At 31.4% G+C, this 21,822-nt stretch overlaps 2 protein-coding genes across 3 annotated transcripts in view; one reads left to right on the top strand and one right to left on the bottom strand.

Moving 5' to 3' along the window:
* LOC124536033 (fibrous sheath CABYR-binding protein) overlaps positions 1-19,435 on the top strand; it is a 59,440-nt gene extending 40,005 nt beyond the window's left edge. The window contains exons 7-12 of one of the 2 annotated variants that reach the window (XM_047112431.1): positions 9,858-10,013; positions 10,194-10,331; positions 12,476-12,538; positions 12,942-13,091; positions 15,670-15,826; positions 18,965-19,435. In XM_047112431.1, coding sequence (XP_046968387.1) covers positions 9,858-10,013; positions 10,194-10,331; positions 12,476-12,538; positions 12,942-13,091; positions 15,670-15,826; positions 18,965-19,050 — 750 coding nt within the window. In that variant the 3' untranslated portion in view covers positions 19,051-19,435. Of the gene's footprint in view, positions 1-9,857; positions 10,014-10,193; positions 10,332-12,475; positions 12,539-12,941; positions 13,098-15,669; positions 15,827-18,964 lie in introns of both variants that reach the window. The other variant, XM_047112430.1, reaches the window with a different exon arrangement.
* LOC124536034 lies at positions 79-1,725 on the bottom strand. Its single transcript, XM_047112432.1, has one exon. It carries the CDS (start codon positions 1,684-1,686, stop codon positions 1,291-1,293), a length of 396 nt encoding a protein of 131 aa, XP_046968388.1. The 5' UTR covers positions 1,687-1,725; the 3' UTR covers positions 79-1,290.
* Positions 19,436-21,822: the final 2,387 nt, after the last annotated feature.

Here is a 21,822-nt window from a genome sequence, read left to right as displayed (position 1 = left end):
GGATCAGATAGTAATAACTTAATAATCATCTCACCTATGTGAAGAATTGTTAGTTTAAACAAAATAAATATAACCGGCAGAGATACACTGTTTATCTATATTTGTGTAAAAATAAGTATGCAATACATATAAATAAGAAGACGAAACTTGAGAGCTTCAAATAATTTTAAACTGAAATATGTTAATTGCTATCAATTCATTGATTATTTTTTGAGCTGTCGAATAATCTCAGTAATCGGAATTTAAATCGATGACATCATCTTTAGAAAATACATAAAGTAAACAATGACAAACAAGTTATTTTAAAAGTAATAATATTTGCAGTTTCTACCTTATGCGTCTTATACATTTGTTATTGTTAAATCGAGTGTAAGTTTCGTTCGCATTCGTTATTATTGCAGCAAAGCTTGATTTTGTGAAAACTATAAATGTAGAAACATAAAAATATCAAATAGTTTTCTAAAACAAAGCAATTATAATATTGCTATTCAATCACTTTTATTATTGACACAATTCATTGTTCCCATTTCAACGTAAATTTACTTAATTATAAGATATAATAAGCAGCATCAGTCTCTGCACGCAATATATTAATTTGTGTTGAATATAATTAATCCATAAATCATCTATGCGTTTGCGAAAAAATATCGCCAGGGTAAATTTAATTCTGAAAAGATTTCGTTTTCGACGTTTGTAATTTAAGAACCCTCGAGAGAGAATGAGGTTCGAGAAACGAGTGATTATACGTTAGAATAGTTCACAAGAGGGTACGAGATCGGCGCACATAATCCTAAAATTGCCTCTTTTACGAACGAATTAGAGCAAAATCAAACAAGTATATGGCCATACCAACAACATTAAGAGATTAATGAAATCATTTTGCAAAATACACTATAAAGTGCTAAATGAAATCAAAATTACATAATTCACACATGCCCAGAATATTATTTGTAGTATTCCGTCGCTATTATTTCCTTCCGACTAAGTTTAATAAATAACAAAGTTTGTTTAAAATAAAATATATTTTTATAATCCACATCTTATAGTAATTTAAATTTAACTACATTATTCTAACAAAAGTCTTGTTTATCAATCGCAGCCTGTAACGTGCCGTCACACTAACGGTATAACTTGAGCATTCGATCACAGCCACTTCATACAATTATCCGTAAAGTCCGAGCGCCTAGCCATGCTTATGCGCTAGAGATGCGCTCGAGGTACGACCCGTTCCACTGTTGATTAGCTTCACGCAGCCTTGACATTTAGTGGCCCGGCGGCGGCTCGCGGCCACTAGCCCCATCGGCGGAAACGGTTATAACGCACCACGGGAAGATAAGGGTATCTAGCGGGCACTATCACATTTTCGAGATTATATCCTCGTCTCTGTCTCACGAGCTCGCCGCTTTCTAATTTCCTGACAGGCTTTATGATCTTTACTACGTTCGATTCCAAAATAACATTGTCGGCTACGATGGCTTCCTCCGGCCTCAGTTTAGTTACGAGTTTAGCTTTGTTCTTCTGCGAATTTAAATATTCCTCATTGAGTACATAGTCCAGGAGTTTTGGAACTTGGTTATATCTGGTGTCTATTTCCCGCTCGTAGCCCAAACGGTCGCGTGGAAGCGGTGTGGGAACAGCGGCCGTGGACGCCGCTAGCACAATAGCGAGCGCGAGATACGCGTACATGTTGCGGCGTGTGTCGAGTGTTTGAGCCGCGCGCGCCCACAACACATTTTATATAAGTATGCGAGCGATCGCCGTTCCTAATTTGAGTAGATATTTTTTTGTATTCTTTATAAACGAGACGTTCTTGAACTTGGTAGGGTAATTGATCGGAGATGCAACATGGAACGCTCGTGACGAGGCCACGGATCTCTAAGTGGCGCGGTGTGAATTTACTCCGATGTAAATACATTTAGAATCATCTTTAGAAAAAATATATGCAGTGATGTATCGGGTTATGAACGCTCATGAACCTTGTTCTACTTAATGCGTGCTACACATACAAGGCGACCGTCACCCGGGTGCGGTTGGCGTTGATTATATCACTCCGCATCTAACGTAGAGTTGAAACATTAGCAGTCATGAGTTATGATAATTATTGGCGTTTGTGTACTCTTTCAAATGCATTTGCACATTAGGAATAAATAATAAGTTTACAAACAGGTTAAGAATTCTACTAACGACAGGTTTGAATGTTTTGTTTGCTTATCGATTGTAAAACTACAGTTTCAGGTTACCGCCACCGTATAAACTGACACAAGTTTACGATACATTGTTATAAATTAATCAGATTGTTTGTGAAAAAGGACAAAGATTACTACATAACTTTTAATTACTAAAGTTATTAATTTCGGGATATTTACCATGTTTTTTTATTTTTGTTCGGTGGAGCTCGATATTTCGACAATGTCTACGAATGTCTTGTCTCGTGAAAGTAATAAAAATAACCATGTTAATTTAAAATATTATATACATAAAGTTTTTATTCGACCAATTCCAGAATGTTATGTGTTATATTTTATATAAATCACATTTCTATGCTATATAAAAATGATAATATGTACCAGCTACGAATAATTGCGATTTCGCTTTAGTTAATCGATAATATATTATTTAAAAATCGTCATATTATATTTGTATTTTTAGCAAAAATTACAAAGACGTTGTATTATTAATTATTGTTATTATGAAATCGTATTTTACACGTGCCTTTGGTGTGTCTGCATATATATATATATATATATATATATATATATAATAATTATATGTTATAAGACATTTATAAAAAGGGCATTATATTAAAATTAAACAAAAAATCTATCTAATATCAAATATTAGGTACTTGTCATTAACCTTGCCACGTCTTGCATGAAATTATAGCTTTGATCTATTTCGTAGTTCAAATTGATCTCCATTATAATTGAAATTAATAGTAATGACATACATATTTATTTAATTAAGATTAGCTTTGCAACGTAAAAACACAATAAAAATTAATGTTTATAAAATTTTATAGAAAAATTATTTAAATTAGTTTATTTAAACAACATTCACACAAAACAATCATATTTTATAATGATCAATTATTTTTTCGCACCAAATATATAAAAATATAGATAAAAGATAAATAAAACACTGCCAGTCATATAAAAAGAAATCAGTAATAAATGGCTTTAGTAGTTTTAAGGAAGATAAAAACAAGCCGAGACGCTCTCCTTTTAAAGCCTGTAATTTGATAATCGTATTATTCAACCGTTTAATTTACTTATCATTCAAAGAGCTAAGCAAAATCATAATTACAAGTTTAAAACAAACAATAACATTTTACGCTGGAACTTTTCGACTTTGAGTGAGGAGCGTTATTTTATAATATTTTTATGTTTTAAAATGTAAACAAGTTGTTGGTAAAGTCTTAAATAGAGACTAGATTCATTTTTATTCTACAGTCTGTTAGTTGCTGAAACTTTTTAGTTGTTCAGGTACTTAGTTTTATACATTTTACTTTTTAACATGGTTATTGTTTAACTTTATCTTGTTATTGAAGCAATTTTTAAATTACGTTCATGATCTTTACACTTTATTAATTCAATAGATTTATTATTCATTTTGTAATACCTTGGACAACAGCTGGCTACTAAGTACACGCATATTAAAAAAATAATGTAGTATGACGTTTGGCTAGTGTCAAGCGTAGCTGTCACGCACAACAAGGTAATTAAGTTAGCCTGTTTGCATTAGTTCTTTTGTTGTCAAGATACTCATAAATATACCTGTCAAAATGTAAAAAAAAAAACAAAATGTACGCCTGTCATTCTAATAAGTATACTGATAACATATAATGCTATACAAAAAAAAAAAACAGATAAACAGACTTTATATTTTTATTTACATTTGTATACAATTATACCATTTTCTAAATTTAGGATACTGTGATAACTCTTGTCTTTATTATTAGTCGTCTATCATTTTAGACGTTAGTAGAGTTCGTCCGAATGGCGAAACGAGATACAGAGGTACAGACTTTAATCATAGAATAGGATGTAATATACTTTTGCTTCAATCAATCATTACTAGTCTTATATAAAAATGAGACATTAGATTATCATTACTTTAAGTGCTTATGGAATGATTTCCTATTGTCTGCGAGTTATCACATTAAGTCATTTATTGCTGAATGCATTGGTTCAATTCGTTACATGTATACATGACCATCTTAAATTACGCCTTTACTGAATAAAACACGACTTTTTCAAGGATGTATTCTACTAATAAAGATTAGCTCGTGGGGAACTATTCTATGCGGTTAGTAACTTCTTTGTTTCTAAATTCAAATAACTTAATGGTTATGACGACACAGCTCCTGTCATAAAAACGCCATTAATATTTATACCACGTAGTTCTATAACGAATGGATGGCTGAAGCCGATGCTAGCCATACGGAACTGAAAATACGAGGTCATCTTCAAAATGTACATAGAAAACCAGAATACAGGAAGCCGATGGAGCTGTCAAGATCTGACCTTCCGAACTAAATCTTGTTCGAAGTAATTAACACATGCGATATAATGAAAATTTTACCGATATATTTTTTGTGTGAAAACGGGCTTTCATTTGTTTTATAACTTTCCTTTCCTGTATAACTTTATGAGATTTCTCAATAAATAGAAAGACACGTTTAGAAAAAATGTTAAAGAAAGTGGACATACCAGTAACTTTTTAAATCAATATGTATTTATATGGTAATGGGAATAATATGCTGATGAGATAACATAATGTGCGTAGCCATGATTGTTTATTGGATATTTGTTATAGAGCCAGTTATATAAGGCCGGAGATACTGAGTTTCTAGTTTCAAAGCCTAGGTCTTGCCATAAAATTTTACTGGCTGTTTTTATATAAAAAAATCATTAACAATCCGAAGTATAGAAGTTACAAGTGTGTACAATGCCTCGTTGATTTGGCGTCTGAACTATTGCCTGTCATGTCGGATTTGCCATTCCGTCGGATTATGAGAGTTAGGAAATAGAGAGCGCAGTGTTTGCTCACAGACTCCAACTCATAATATACCCTACAGTTGGCTGGTTTCTATTGAAATCGGCCAGGAAGAGGATATCATTATCATAGAAGTTGTAAATTTATAATCAAAATATTAAAACCTCCTTTTATTTAATGATAATTTCAGTAATTCAGCTTTATATGCGTGTAAGGGAAATGTGTAAATTCCAACGGATGTACATGTTACTTAGCTTAAGCCAAGGTAACGACTTTGTAGCGATTGAACTCTTAATTAAATCCTTTTAACATTGCTGCGAACCGATAACAATATCGTTTTACAAAACATTAACATAACAATGTGAATATTTTTTTAATTACATAAAATGTTGTAGTATTTTTTAATCATATACGTGCCTACCTATATCATTAAAAAAATCTAACAACAACAATTAAACAACAGGCAACATGATGCCAAGATGCCAAATTATCACCACCAACCTTGGGAACTAAGATGTTATGTTCCTTGGTCCTTTACTTAACCTTATTACTCACCCTTCAAACCGGAACACAAAATATCCGATGTGTAGGTGGTACCTACTTACTACATTGCACCATCAAGTAAAGTAATTTAAGAATTATGATTAAGAATTAAGATTATTATGATTATTGGCTCTGTGCGGCAAAGTCAGATCTACTAACCTTGTACCTGTATGCTAACTACAGGTTACTTGTCAAACACATTTACTATACAAATTAAGTGCAACCCTGACTGCAGAGCTGAAACCACGATAAACGATTAATTAAATTATTAAACCGACCATCGGCTTAATTGTTAAGAGTATTAGTAGTTCCATTGTTATCACGATAGTTACCTCCAGCTATTTCTAACAATATATCCCTTTGAAATATAATTATTTATTACTTGTTAGTAGCTTTAAGTAATTGCGAAGTTGGAGTACTGGTACATCTTAGTACACGAAGCTACATACTATTTGAGCAGTCCATGATTTTTTATTAAAACGTTTTATTAATAATCTCTATATGATGCATGTTATTGCATATCGAATCGATCTTTATTGTTATATGCAAGAATGTCTAGTTTGATAACGGTTTCTTTTTAATAATACGTTATGATGTGTTCCTGACCAATTGAGGCCTCTCTGGATAGTCTCCAGGGCGATCAACTAATTACGCAGGATATGTTATCATGTAAGTACATGTAGGCGGGTGTTGATAATTTTTTTTGGCAGAAAACCCAATAACACTTTAACAACACGATCCAGGATTTAAGCCCAACCTCGGGATCTGCGGTCTTACATCTAGCCTCTAGACCAACGAAGCATAAAATATATAAACCATAAATCGAAAAATTTATAATATTATTCAGGCCAATTTTAATACACCGTTCGCGAAGATTTTGAATAAATAAAACAATTGAAAAATTGTTTATTGATTAATATATTATTTAATAATCATTTAAGTATACTATTATATATATTTTTTAAAAATATTAAACTACATATATTATGATAAACCTATATTGTTATAATAAAACTTTATATATTGTTTGTTTGTTAGACACAAAAAAACATCTTACAGAAATACAAACAAAAACCAATATACAATTTTTAATTAAATAAAAAAAAATATAATAATTTATTATATTTACATGAATATTATACGAGTGATCTTTGTTCTATATTATCAGTCCTTAGAAATCGTAAGTATCATATTATGAAATTGTTAGCCGAAGTTCTCGTATCATTTATTTTAATTAAGTACACGAAATTGTAGAGGAAACCGGTTCTGATCATGAGATTAAATGATCGTTAATATCTTGTTAACCCTCGTGTGTTCCAAGCCGGCTGTATGTTAAAATTCAAATAAACTATATTACTATAACTTATCATTTGTTATTTTGTTTTAGTTTTAAATGCTAGCTTCGATTCTTCTTAATTAAACACATTAATTAAGTATACTATCACAATTTATTCAAATACAAAGCGATCTTGCGACGATTATTTCAAATTTTTCATCTATTGTATCAAGATTAGATGTATTAATTGCTATCATTGGTAGTGTAATAATAAATGTGATTATCAACGCAATTATTTTCCATAGACCGAGTCAGATGTCAACTATAATTATTGTATTTGTGTAATAAACAGTAATTCATTAATTAAAGTATTATGAGTATTATTCTTTGGTCGGTATAATCTAATAATACATACACCGTATTAAATTGCGATTTTTTGTGTGTCAGTATGTGTGTTAGTAAAACAAAATATATATTAGATATACATTTACATAATTCACCATGTTTTAATTTTGTCAAAAAAATAAAACTGGTTCGAGACACCTTTGTACGATATTCAGTCGAGTAATTAAAAGGTAAACCTTTTTTTACGATAATCTTCATTGTGTATTTCCTATTGGATAAAATTATGGTAATATTTTTTTTTATTTAAATAAGGTTCTAACAAAGACAGTTACTGGGAAATTAGTGCTTTGCTAGATTGTGACAATGCGCACTAACGTACATCGAAGGACGTCAATACGAGTATGCGGACAATATGAAGACACATAAGATACCTCTTCCGTGTTTTGTTTCGTTCCATATTAATCATTATAACACGTCTCGAATATTAATAGAATACTATGAATATAATTATTACTACTTGTATATCTCAATCTAGTTACAAAGTTCGAACGTATCAAGATGCTAAAATTATTCAACGGTAATTGATCGATCAATCTTGCAGTGCTTATGATTTTCAGTAAATTGTTGACGAAACGTTTTTTTTTTATGGTATAGGTTGATGGTAAGTGGCCACCATTACCCATAGACAATGACGCTGTAAGAAATATTAACTAATCCTCAAATCGTCAACGCGCCACTTACCTTGGGAACTAAGATATTATGTCCCTTGTGCTTGTAGTTACACTGGCTCACTCACCCTTCAAACCGGAATATAACAATACCGAGTAATGTTGTTTGGCGGTAGAATAACTGTTTTTAGTCCTCATTGTAAATATACGATAGAAGATTGCATCGAATGTAAAATCATACATATTATTCTTAAGGAGTAAATAAGATGGTTATATTCGTCTATATTTTTTTATGTTATATGTAAAAGTTCCCAATTACGCCTATTCTTATGTATGAATGTATTTATTATACAAACATAATTCTATTCTTGTTTTATATAAATATCAAATTTGTAAACATTCATATATTTGATCACCTATTGAGTTTTGAGCGAATCGTGATTCCCCGATAAAAATAAGCTAGAATTTGTAGCGGAATATTTCTTTAAATATTTTAATATAATTTATCAAACATGCTTACTGTAAAGGACCTTCACGGTCATACTGACAGACAGACAACAAAGTAAAACGACAATAACTCCGAATTTTGTACAAAAATAAAAATAAAATATATTTGAGGAACTTGTTATGATATATCTACGAATCTATACTGATATATATATAAAATGCAATATGATAGACTATCAATAGCCTGAACTACTCGTAACAAGTATAATACTCAAAAACTTGAAATGAAGATCTTCGCTTTGTGAAGACAAGAGGTGCAGTATGAAAGAAGTTGCGAAGTTTTGATTTTATAGCGAAGGCATCTTATGTATTCTTAAGGAGTAAATAAGATGACTATTCCTCTATATCTTTGTATGTTGTATATAGTTCCCCTTTGCGTTCATTCTTATATATGTTTGTGAGCCTATATATTTTCATTACGTTTATAGACGGTCTATTTTCAAAATAATGTAGGTACCAATATGTAATGTTTTATACTAATTACAAAATTATATTAAAAAAATAAATTATTATTATTATTATGATATATTTCGTTGAAATCGTAAAAACCCATGCCCGTGTCTATTGAGAGTATAACTCGTTAAAACTGAATTGTTCCTGTGCAAGGTCAAGACGTATATTATTGTTTTAAACGTAATTAGAAATAATAATAACTTCACAGATATCTATTTTATCCAATTATTTTATTGTATCTTTTTTTTAATGACGCAAAATTTATTTCGTACATTAATTTTGCATTTGTTTATTTTATGAACTTTAATTCATCAAGCCTTTGTGACGCCGTCCTCGAAGAGATGACGGGTCATTGATTTGAGCTCCTTTTTCGCCTCTAAATAAAGTGAACACGCGCTCTGCGTTCGCGCATCATTGATTGCATTATTCATAATAAAAATATTCGCACTTTAGGGTCCTTTGTCCTTTAATATTTTGTAAGATTTTTTGCAAGTAGATCGTAAGTATCGTATTATATTCGTAATATAAACTTCGTATTATTTATAGTTTATATTTAGTGAACGTTAATAACGCAGCATTGATTTAATCTGAAATGTAAACAAAAATGTCATTGACCGGATCAACAAAATTAGTAAGGATTTTTGCTGCCGTGTTTATTATGCAATTAATTTTTAAACATATTATAATCATATTTTCTTATGCAATTGAATTAAATTCCATTCAGTTTACAATTCGTAATTAGAAACACTTAGGTTTTACTATGTTTTTCTTTTTTTGTCTAATAATGTTATAAACGTATATTTTGGTTTGATGGGTCAGTTAGCTAGTATAATTAAAAGCTCAAGGGATATTAAGTACATCTTTATTGCCAAGGTTGGTGGCGCATTGGCGATGTAAGGAATTGATAATATTTCCTACAGCGTCATTGATTTAGGACGGTGGTGAACAATTACCATCAGGCTATACTTGATAGTCCTCCTAACTATATATAAGTAAAAATTAGCGAAGTTCTTGTTATGACAAATGACACAAATAGAGCTGTTTTGTTTATAGTATGTTTTTAATTTTAGATGCCATGGGAATCCTCCGAGGAGCAAGTGAACCCTAGAGAGATGCGCATCCACGTCCAGCGTGTGTTTGCCATCCCCGCCCCGCACAATGTACCCCCGCGCCCGGAAAACATGGGACCCTTCGCACCTCCACCACCACCTCAAGACCAGAACGAGGTATTTAAAAAAAAAACCAGCCCCTGATATTAATACTTTACTCCTAAAATCGAAACCATTATTGTAATCATTCAAACGAAGCATCTAAACTAAACTAATATAATTATTTTATATCTTTGTTATATTTCGACATTATAAATGATATTAGTTAAACATTAAAATATATGTTTTACGTATTAGCGCGAACAAGAAGAGATGAGTGCTCCACGTCAAATGCGAGTGATCGCCATTCCCGCCCCGCACAACATGCCACCAGCGCCAGAAAACATGGGACCCTTCCAGCCTCCTCCACCACCTCAACACCAAGGCCAAAACGAGGTAAATACTATTGTCCTTTTCACACTTATGAGGTTTGAATAGGGAAGTAAATTATGCAAAATATGTCCAAAATAATTTGAGTAGTTTCGAAATTATGACGTCACACACCACGGTCCCCATCAGGGTCAAGTTCATACAGAAGGAACGTTATGTTTATAATGCGCCTTTCTTGTAATATAATAGTTAGTGTTTAGGGTTGCTCAGTTACAGCAAGGCGGTGACCTCTATGCAGAAGAAAGAGATTATACAGCATAAAGTTTTTAGAACTTATTTCATCTCACTAAACCACATGAAGTTGGTCGATGTAAATACCTTTACATTTAATTCAACAATGAAATATGACTATTCACGATAGTTTTATGAGCGTACTTGATTTTGGAAATATTTGCATAGGAAAAAAAACTATGCATAAGTGTTTTAAAATAATTAATCTTACGATGTGTCTTAAAGCTAATTTTCCTGTGTACTTTTAATAATAAAATACAAACATACGAAGACTTATCGAAATTGGTAACAAATAAGTCCTTCATAATTATTTTATTGAGAAATGACTGCTTCCTGCGTTCGTTGCTACAGTCTATTCCATCCTATATGTAATTGATTGACTAATTAATGTATGTTGCTTCAAAACGTTAAATTACTTAAAGGTACATATTTGGGTCGAAGTCATTCGATATTAAAAAACGACTTAAATGCTCTCTCTAGCACTTAGCTCGCAAAACAGGATCTGGGAGTACCGTAAGAATTTAATTCGACTGTCAATAATAGCTTTGGCGCGGAGTCAAAAAACTTTACTAAGTAAAAAATTGGTTGTCCGTTATATCGTTGCATTAGTCTGTAAGTACTATTATTTTATCTCTATTACACATCTTCCTACAAAAGATAAAATAACACACTTTGTTCCTATAATTGACCTTAAATTTTAACATTATTCATTGAAAAAGGAGGTACATATTTCTTCTAGAATTATTACTATTAACTTGTAAACACACACACACGCACATATACACACACACACACACATATGTGTACTTTCGTCATTGTCATGTTATGGTTCTAACATCTGTAAATATAGAATCATATTGTCTATACAAATACGTAAAATAACTTACACTGGATTCACTGAAGCGTTTACACTAGAGGTTAAAGAACTGTACTCATTAACATATGAATGAGGTCAATATTTTACGTTTCTTTTATTATGTTTTTAATACATCTGTTGTAATGCGATTTGCGGTTTTGCCGTTCGTAAGAAGGTTGAAAGATTATTTTTTTCATTTAGTTTAACTAATTATAATAATAAAGCAATTGATTTTATCAAAATGTGTATTACAACATAACATTTTGTTATCTATTACGTTTAATTTGTCAAATTTCGTGATTTTATTTTTGTTTAATAATTATGGGTCAAACTAAGAACTTCATTTTTTTCGAATTGATTAAAGCACTAAAATCTTCTCCTGAAATTCTGAAAACCACATCCAAATATCTTTAGCCAAACGCGAGATAATCGCTGACAAGCATACCTATATACATACATACAAACAATCGAACTGAGAACCGCCTTTTTTTGAAGTCGGTTAAAAATATTGCTGAATTCGCTCGTTTGTTGCGCATCACACACATCAGACTAAAAGAGAAAATATAAAAGGCATCGTAAATCACTTTTCAATTATAGGTGACAAAATTCAAAATGTTCTTCCCTCTTTCCTTTGCACGGTCGTTGCACGTAACATAATGGACTATATAACAGAAAACCTAAGATACATCTTATTCGTAAGGGAACAAAATTTTGAGTGAAATAATAAATTCTGTTTATTTCAATTATAATCATGTACTTCCTGAGTTATAAATAGAGCATTACATCCCATATTAGGCAACGCGTATCGAATTTAAATAATATCAATGATAAATCATATCATACATATGTTAAGGTGATCACTTCCCAACGTTTTCTCATTGGCCTTTAATGTATGTAATAACATTTTTATCATTTCCCTGCATTGGGTAGGGTATAGTCATGAAATAAATTCGATACATTGGTTTCTTTGTCATTTACATGATATTTTAAAACTGTTCTATTTATCGAAAATACTTTATGATACAAAATGATCCCAAGTTACCTAATTTGATTTTGTTCGTAGCAACAGGCCGTTCTTCACCAGTTCGTGCCTCAGTCCGCTCCCACACAGGAAATGGAGCCTGAAGTGAGTATCCATTAACCATTACTTTCCCAACCAACTGACTTCTTGAAAATTGTGGCATGAATATCTCAGGGAATATAACAAACTTTTTACAAATGTTAGTAAAATTATGTCATAAATTCTTTTAATATTACCTACCTAATTGTAACTAATATTATGTATGACAAATAGAGCTAGGCTGAGATATCTACTAAATGCGGTATCTTGATTGTTTGGCTAGCTTTTAAGTTTGCGGATCCTGGGATCCTGGATTTTAATTTCAGTTTTATAAACGTCAATAGGCTTTCTGATAAAAATTAGAATCTTATAAAATCCACGATTTTGTCCACTTTGTCTACAACTTGACGAAACCTTAGGTCACACTATTAATAGTTAGAATAAAAACAAAATTATTAATTTTGATCAGGTACAGAAGATGCAAATGGAAGGCAGTCCCGTACAAATGAACTTGCCCTGGGATCTGACCCCCGAGGATTTGCACATGATCCACCGCACCACGCAGGAGGCCGTCGCCAACCAGCGCCGCGAACAGCAAATCGACAACGACATGCAAGAGGTACTCGTAAGTGTTCTTCTTTCTCTGCCTCTTAATACGTAATGATTTTGACGTAACAACAACAACAATAACAACAGCCTGTAAATTCCCACTGCTGGGCTAAAGGCCTCCTCTCCCTTTGAGGAGAAGGTTTGGAACATATTCCACCACGCTGTTCCAATGCGGGTTGGTGGTGACGTAAAATCTATAAAAAATATTATACGTTTGCGCAATCTCTTTTTTAATGGTCGCGCAAAAATTCAAATGCCAGTAAAAATCATAAGCCACAGATATTGATTCGAAAGTCAGAAAAAAACGATACCTTGTCATTATTAGTATAAAAAAAAGCTGTTATTGAAGTTTGCGTCTGACATGACGCGTGTTGTCAGTGGAGTATAAATCTTAATTTATTTAGGTATTAAAAATCTCGATCGCACCGTTCAATCTATATCGTGTCTTTTCCATCACACGTGACATTGACGACATAATATGTGCCCTCTCGGCACAAATAAAAAAATTAACTTAAACTACGAATGTTGATTATTATATGTCTATGCCTAAATATATGTGTGGCAACCAAATAGTGACGTGTGTAATGTTTTTTTAGTTAACTTAATGTAGCATAATGCATACTATAAAAATATATTAGCTTCACACTACTTCTATATATAAACTTTTATTGTGCCATATTTTATGCTCCTCTGACTTCGTAATATTCGTGAAATGTAGTAAAAATGTTTGCTTCACGTATTAGTATATATATAACTAAAATCGAAAGAAAATGTTTTGCTATCATCATCTCTATAATAAAAAATGTATTGAAATAAAATCGTTTTCCGTCTCGCATTTTTAAATTTGGACCAGTAATTATTATTGTAATATTGACGAATATCCAGTGCTTAATCTTTTTAATAAATCAGAAGAACAAATGAGTCTATTTGATACTTTTTTAAATAAATTTTTAAAGTGGCACTTTTAACTTATATAGAAAAACTTAAAAACCCTGATAACTTAAAAATGGTTCACTTAAGGTTAAAATGATCTTGAATAGTCATTCCTATCACTCCTATCGGAAATAAACGAATTACCAATAACCCTGTATATGAGTATTAGAAGACTAATACCGAAAGGCTACCAACATTTTTCATGTTTTGAAACTAACTCTGAAAAATGTTACAAAATTAAATTCGTATTGATTTTGTATTTATTCAGTGTCTAAAGTAATTTACTACCTCGGGTGATTTGTTGGTTCAATACCAGTAACTCTTAATTCGATTCGATAGTACAATACGAAATGGGAATTTGAAGTGGAAAATTTCTGTAGTGTCAACAAAACAAATGAGAAAATATTACATTTTTGCAATGTTTGTACATCGTGTTTCTTATAAGAAACCTAAAAATGTATGGAATTGAGGCAAAGAGTATTAAGTTTAGGTTATAAACTCTCCACACTTTTGTAGCGTGGGTTTTCTTCACGACTAATTATATTTTTTCAAAAGACATTCCCATGTAATCAAATCTAATGAAAACTGAAAAAGTAGCAAAATTCTACTAATTTAAGCTACAAATGATTAATTTTCATTTTAATTTCAAACATCGATATGTTTTTTTCTGTCATTGCGAAAAAATGGGGAACGATTAGTTGAACCACTGACTGACTTACTCATTTAAAACTATCGTTTTTAATGGAATCACAATATAATATAATAATATAATTCTACTGTGATTGTAAGTTTACATTGTAGTGTTTGATATAGTAAATACATCGTATAATATATAAATCAATCAACAATAAGTAACAATGGATTAATCCATTGGATTTATATATTTTAGTTTATTATCAAAACATTAACTATCGTATGCTGCATAGAAAATCTGAAGAGAAATGTGAAAAAAGTCATTAAAAAAGACGTACTTTATTTGTAAATGACCTAGAATCTATACAGGTCAATCAGGAGCACTATTGTTCTACTAATAATAATAATATTGTAATTATGAGTAATATTACATAATATTACATAATATTCACGGCCTTGGCATAAAACTTGTTATGTTATATTGTATTCATATGAGGCGACTGGCGAGCGATGGTCAAAACTTTATCACGTGTAGGGGACGATACCGAGAACTACATTTATATTTACGTAATTATTTAATTAAAAAAACCGTATTTTATTTTTTTCGTCATTTTTTTCTTATCATACTAATGATTCACTTGTCTTCTTCCCAGTCGTTTCCTCATTACTGAGGGTCGTGACCACCATGCATGTGGCTCTCCTGAACGCTTCAATTCATAGATTAGATTCACTTGTATTGGTAAAATAATGTGTAAATTTAATTAATTTTTTAACTTAATTGATTACTTCATTGTACATGGAAATATTATTTATTTATTTATTTTTTTACAACAAGCACACTTACAACATACATATTGAACATTTACAGTTAAAGTGACTATATTAAAACATCAGATATGTACGTCAATGACAAGTGTAAATAACATTTACTAACTATAAACAGTGCACAATTAAAAAGTTTACATATTAATTTAAAGATAAAATAAATATTATTTACATATATATAAATATAAAAATTTCAGGTTAAGACCATAGTGAACAGCCTCGCCGCTGCGGAGGTGGAGGCGGAGCAGGCTGAGCAGGCACAGCAAGCACAGCAAGCACAGCAAGCACAGGCGCCGCGCGCGCCGCGCACACTGCTGCTGCCACAGGACATGCCTGTCGACCAGCGTCCGCATTGTGAGTACCCGTACTAACGCCTCGACAGCGTAGTCGCTTTTTTTTTTTGTGTGTTGTGTTTTGCTGTTGGCCCTACTGGCCTTCACAGCGTCACCTGACTTTCGGGCGAGAACTAATGTCCCCTGCCCTGAGGTTGAGCGCGGGGCTCTAAATTAAAACTAAAGTTCGTCCTGAGGGTGTCTCCTATGAGATCGCACCTCGGCTCAGAACGAAATCGGTGGGCCGTAGTCGCTATAGTCTGTTCGCGTTAAGAATGCAGTGAGTTGTCATTGTTTACCGGCCTGACTCCGACCCCTTTGACCAATCAAATCTTTTCAAATTACAAAGTCAAGTTCACATTTAATTAATTATTAACTGATATTTTTATTTTTATAATTTAAATTTTGTTTATTTATATATTTATATTTAATTTTTTTCAAGCTGTACACGTAATAATTAATGTAAACTATAGGTACTAGATGACGTTATGTCAAAATATGTAAATTTCTACATAGCGATGGGAAAATTCGCAAACGATTGTATATATTAAGAATTTTGTTGATTAAACACCCCGATTCGATTTTTTATTTTAATGTGTATTTTTTAAATATAATTTGTTGGAATTTTAACACAAATATGCATACACCTTCACCCTGCTGTTAAAAAAGATTTGATTGGTCAGGGGGCAGAATAAAGCCGGTAAACAATGACAACTCACTGCATTCTTAACGCGAACAAACTATAGTTCCTAGTTCCTGTACTGTAGCTGTCATCCTTATATATTCGGTCGTTTCAAAGTGTTGTTCCGTTAGAATTTAATGGTCCGAAAATATCTTCCGGCTAAGTCTTTGAGATTGGGTTTTGTGGCCGAAATGCGGTCCGCAATAATAAAAGTAAGTATTTATGGGATCAGCGTTAGAACAATCATTAATCATCACTACTGAGTGCGGAAAAGGTTGGGAGTGCGAGTTTGTCAATGTCGTAAAAACATGGTACATATATATATATGCATAGTAAATAATTTAATATGTATTTTGACTATATGTACGTAGTTTTATACGATTGAAAGACAATTTGATAAAAATTGTTGGTAATGAAAAGCTAATGCCTCTTACAACGGGAATGTCTGTGAACAAAGTGGCCACTTACCTTCAAGTGGCTTATTTGCTCGTTTGCCTTCTAACTTTTATAAAATTGGAATATTCTAGAATTCCATCACAATTTAACTATTTTACATGTTTTTATAAATGGTCACTATACAGCTCTTCGTTAAATATTACACTAATGCATCTAAAGCTATAAAATAAGTTACTTATTTGTAAAATTTATTTAATGTAGAGTCATTGAACTTGCTTAATAATTTAAGTTAATCGGCTTAGAAAAGAAAAGTACTTGATCTAAGAAAAATGGGCGTTACATTTTCATCAGGTTTTATTTTTGAGAAATGAAGTAATTTCATGATTTTCAATTTAATTACGATATAGCCAGGGCGAGATCGAGTCTTAATAAAATAAGTGTCGAAAAACCTTTTAACAGTTTAAGCAAAGGCTATAAAAATAAGTGTTTTATTTTGTTTAATTTACTCAAGAAGGTTTTATAAGAGATTTTATTTTTACAATATTATCTGATTGACTGAATGAACGAGGGTCGCAGGCTTTCGAGATAGATGGTAATTAAATAAACTTCACATTTAACGGTTGCCTTCTGAGCGCAGAACCGTCAGCAGATGTGATAAATTACTTATATGATAATTTTCCCTTTAATTTTTAATTATATAAGACATTATCACGCAATTGTATTTTTAAACATTATTTAAAGAAAAATTCAAATCTCTTTGACTCTCGTCGTCAGATAGACTTCACCTCTGTTCATAATGTGATTATCACAAATTTATAATTTTTATTTAAATAAGAATAAAATTAACATATGTACAAATAATAATTCAAAATACTGTATAAATCATAGCCGCTTGGAATGGTGACCTAAAAATATATATCTTACGTTAAAACATATTAAATCGTCTCTTCAAAAAGAAATAAGCAAAAGAAATATTCTTTTCATATTTATCAATTTAAGCATCTGTTAGCATAAAAGCCGTATTAAAAAAAGATTTTCTTAAAAGGTAAAAATAGATAAATGTCGGAGTTTAAATAGAAGCAGTGAAATCATTGGGTGGGTGCTTTTAGAAAAGTGTATACTGTGAAAATATTTTCCTTAAATACGTTTTTGTTCCATTTTGATACTAATTCATAATTTTTACCTTGATGTAGTTGTACTCAGTTCATTGGTACCTAAGCACTCCTTGATTATAAAATTATGTAGCACTCTAACTCTTTGAAAAAAAATTATTCGGTTCGGTTTAACTGTTTTGTCGTTATCGAGTATGATTCATCCATCCAAAAATTTGCACGAATAAGATTTTTTCGATGTAATTGACCGGACTTTGATTAGTAATCAAAACAAAGTTAAATGAACTTATTATCTTTATTGTCAACCATCATTGGTTAGTGGCAGCCGCTGACGTAATCGGTGACCAAACAGTACTGAGTCATAATAATTAATCTGACTTGGAATATCTCATTATACATGTAAAGTTTGCATACAGAAGCGCTTGGAGACCCGTAGTCGGAATATATGCACGTTTTAGCTTTAGATTAAATTTTTCGCTGCGACATCTTCTATATTTGAATATACTGAATATTATATATAAACATATAATATATTCAGCACTCTACAAGTTTATTTTGTTTACCGTTATTAAGAGAAAATATTGGGTGCATTTATATACGTACTGTAAATTTTGATGCCTTAATGCTTTTTTCTGTGCGTGTATCAAGTGATAACTAATGTATCGGAATGAGTCTATAAACAATCGATGCGTAATCCTCTTTAGATAATAGGCTATTCATTTTTTGAATTCCGTTGATCTTTTCTCCTTTCTTAATGCCCAGCGAAGCGATCTTAATGATATTTTATTTTAAATAAGTTAATGTTTAAAAAATGGTATCTTTTAGAAGTAATGCTCTCAATTTGTGTATTTAATACTTCCTTATTATATAGTATATTGTATATTTATAATGCTTTAATATCTGTGTGTATATAAGTGTTGTGTGACGTTGCGCGTGAGTGTGTGAGTGACGTGTCTCTGTTTGGTTGCAGACATGCAGCCGCGTTCGGTGCGCAGCGTGGACGCGCCGCACGAGCGCGAGAAGCGCGTGAAGCGCTGCGCGTGCAGCTGCGCTTAGACGCGCTCCAGCGCCGCACGAGCGCTACATTCTCCGTCCATCCCTAAAATTGTCTATAGTACGGTTTCGGTTAATGTAAATAAAAGTGTTACCTTTTCAAATCCCGTGCTGTTTCTTTCGCATTCCATGTATCATATTGTTTTAATGAGTAATATTATTGTACATCAAATAATAATAACGACGAGGTAAACTGTAAGTCACTTGCAAATACTGTAAGATTATTAATTAAGCATTTAATATCGAAGATTTGTGATGTCTTCGCCGGTTAATTAACGACCGTACCGTGTTAACGAATCTGTCGGGGTAGTGTGGGCCGTAATCTAACATTAAATTAAATTTAACCTATTTTTGTGATCCTAAATTAAATTTTAATTAGTTATAAATATGTTTTGAGTTTTAATTTTGTTCCATAAACCTTTCGCTTCAAAATGTTATTTTATTTATAGTATATATTTTTCAAATCTACCTAATCCTAACGCTTTCATTACATAGTTACATGTATCTGGAAATGAAATCTTGTTATAAATTTTGTATGTTGAGGAAAAGGGAATGATAATGGTCTGATCATTTCATTAATCATAAGTCTGATGAAATTATAGTTTAGATTGGTGTGGTATTCCAACTTCGATAACAACCTCTTTTGCAAAAGCATAGCAGTTATCCAAGCAGAGGATATTTAAAAGTTACTGTTTACTGCGAGAAACGTCGCGGTGGCACCATGACGAAAACTCTTTCTAACTCTCAATTAACACAATAAAAGAAGAAAATATCATACTATCAAGTAACTATATTGATAATAATAATAAGTGATCAGTCACAGGACAATAAAAAAGGGACGTCTGTCTGATTATTATTGAATAGTTGTTGTTCCAAATCAGTAATTCCATTTGATTTAACGAAATAATAGTATTATATTATAATAGTAATAGTAGGGTACGAGTTTTTTTAATACATATTGTTTTTACTCAGTAAAAAGATATCTTTCCAATTTAAAATAGCCATCAGAAACGATTTATGACGGCATTTGTTTATAATGAAATGCGCTCTTAATACTTGATAATGTTATGAAATCTGGTTGTGACGAGAAAATAATACGATCCTATTTACCTTGATAATTGGTTTTAATGGCGCACCAACAAAGCGACCTCTTTACTGCCTTATTTTAATACACAAAGGTTTTAGAAATGACTTCTAAATCTTTATTATCTGTACTATTACATAAAGGATTTAGTCAGACCTGTGTTCCGATTTTTAAAAAATGTTAAAGCTTTTAAGTCTATTAATTGCGAAAAGTCAGACTCTAAATAATATAACGCGACCTACGATAGGATTGCTATGTCTTACAGGGGTGTAAACTAAACAGATTAACTATATTTAAATCAGCGTAAAATAAATCACATCAGAACTGTCAATTTTGACGAATATTTTGTTTGCTTAATGAATTTTCCAATCACTCCTTAGTAATTATAATTACTAAGTAATGTACTGTGTATGTATGTAGTATGTGTCACAGTTTGTGAAAAAAACATAGAAATATATGTATTTCTGTAGTGATGTATTAGTTTTCGTCTTCGTCAAAACATACTTAAAAAGTTTATTTAACCTACTTTAAAAAAAGCCGTAAATAAAATTCAGTTATTTCTCTTACCTCAAAATTACTTTATTTTTTTAACTGATTTGGAAAAATTATTTTTTTACTTGGATGATATACTTACTTTTCATTTAATCCTATATAAATTTAAGCAATAGTTTGTCTAATTGAAGTTATATACTATTTGTATTTATAAAAATAACTGCTAAAATCAATATTTGAATGCAATAAAATCCTTAGCGTTAGTATTATACACAAATGACTGTTTAAATTGATTCTAGATCTTAACTTTACTTATATTAAAATGAATTTTGAATATTTTTATGCAAATCATGATTAGTCTTGGATTTATAACAAATTACATAGCTTTTTCTATCTTTGTTATTTACAAATATTTATAAATAAATCTTAATTTTGTCACGAAATAATAAGTAAGTTATACTGGCTAGTATATACAGAGGAACATAAGTATAAGTAGAATATCTTTTATGTTTCCATCTTATTATAATTTATTAACATAAGAATTAACAACATTAAATGCTTAAATATATATATACAAATATGAACTAAAACTAGTTACTGTATAAATCTTGACCGCGTGGAATGGTGGCAAGAATGCTAGCAGCATTTCCCCATTGAATCGCAATTCCGATCCTCTGGGCAGAAAACGAACCAGCCCTCCTGTCACCAGTGGAGGCAATGAGGCGAGGTGTTATACTTTTGATGAAGCTTTTTGCACCACTACTCCAAGGGCCAAGTGTTTCGACAGCAAATGGAACAAAAAAGTAATTAGATATATTGTATTGTTTCCATCTAATTCAATTCAGAATATTACAAATATAACTTTAGCGTAAACTAAATTCGCCAAACTTATGTTATTTTTTCAATGATATTCATTTAAGAAGCATTTCCACTGAAAATGCACGTCAACCAAATTGATCCACGGTGTTATGTCCTTGTGCCAGTAAATATATTAGCTCACTCGCCTAACAAACTCGACCACAGCTATTCAAGGTATTGCTGTTTTGCGGTAAAATAAATGATTCGGTGTTACTCACCCAGACGGGCTTTCACCGGCAAATTCATTTGCCTGCACGATCGAATTTGCCGGCAGTAAATTCGTCATGCATATTTTGATAATAAATTATAGAATCTGTTTCAAACAAATATCAGACATTTAA

The sequence above is a fragment of the Vanessa cardui genome, chromosome 16 (genome assembly GCF_905220365.1).
Source record: "Vanessa cardui chromosome 16, ilVanCard2.1, whole genome shotgun sequence".
Taxonomy (NCBI): domain Eukaryota; kingdom Metazoa; phylum Arthropoda; class Insecta; order Lepidoptera; family Nymphalidae; genus Vanessa; species Vanessa cardui.
The sequence above is the reverse complement of the archived record's forward strand: the minus strand, read 5'-3'. Positions and strand labels throughout refer to the sequence as shown.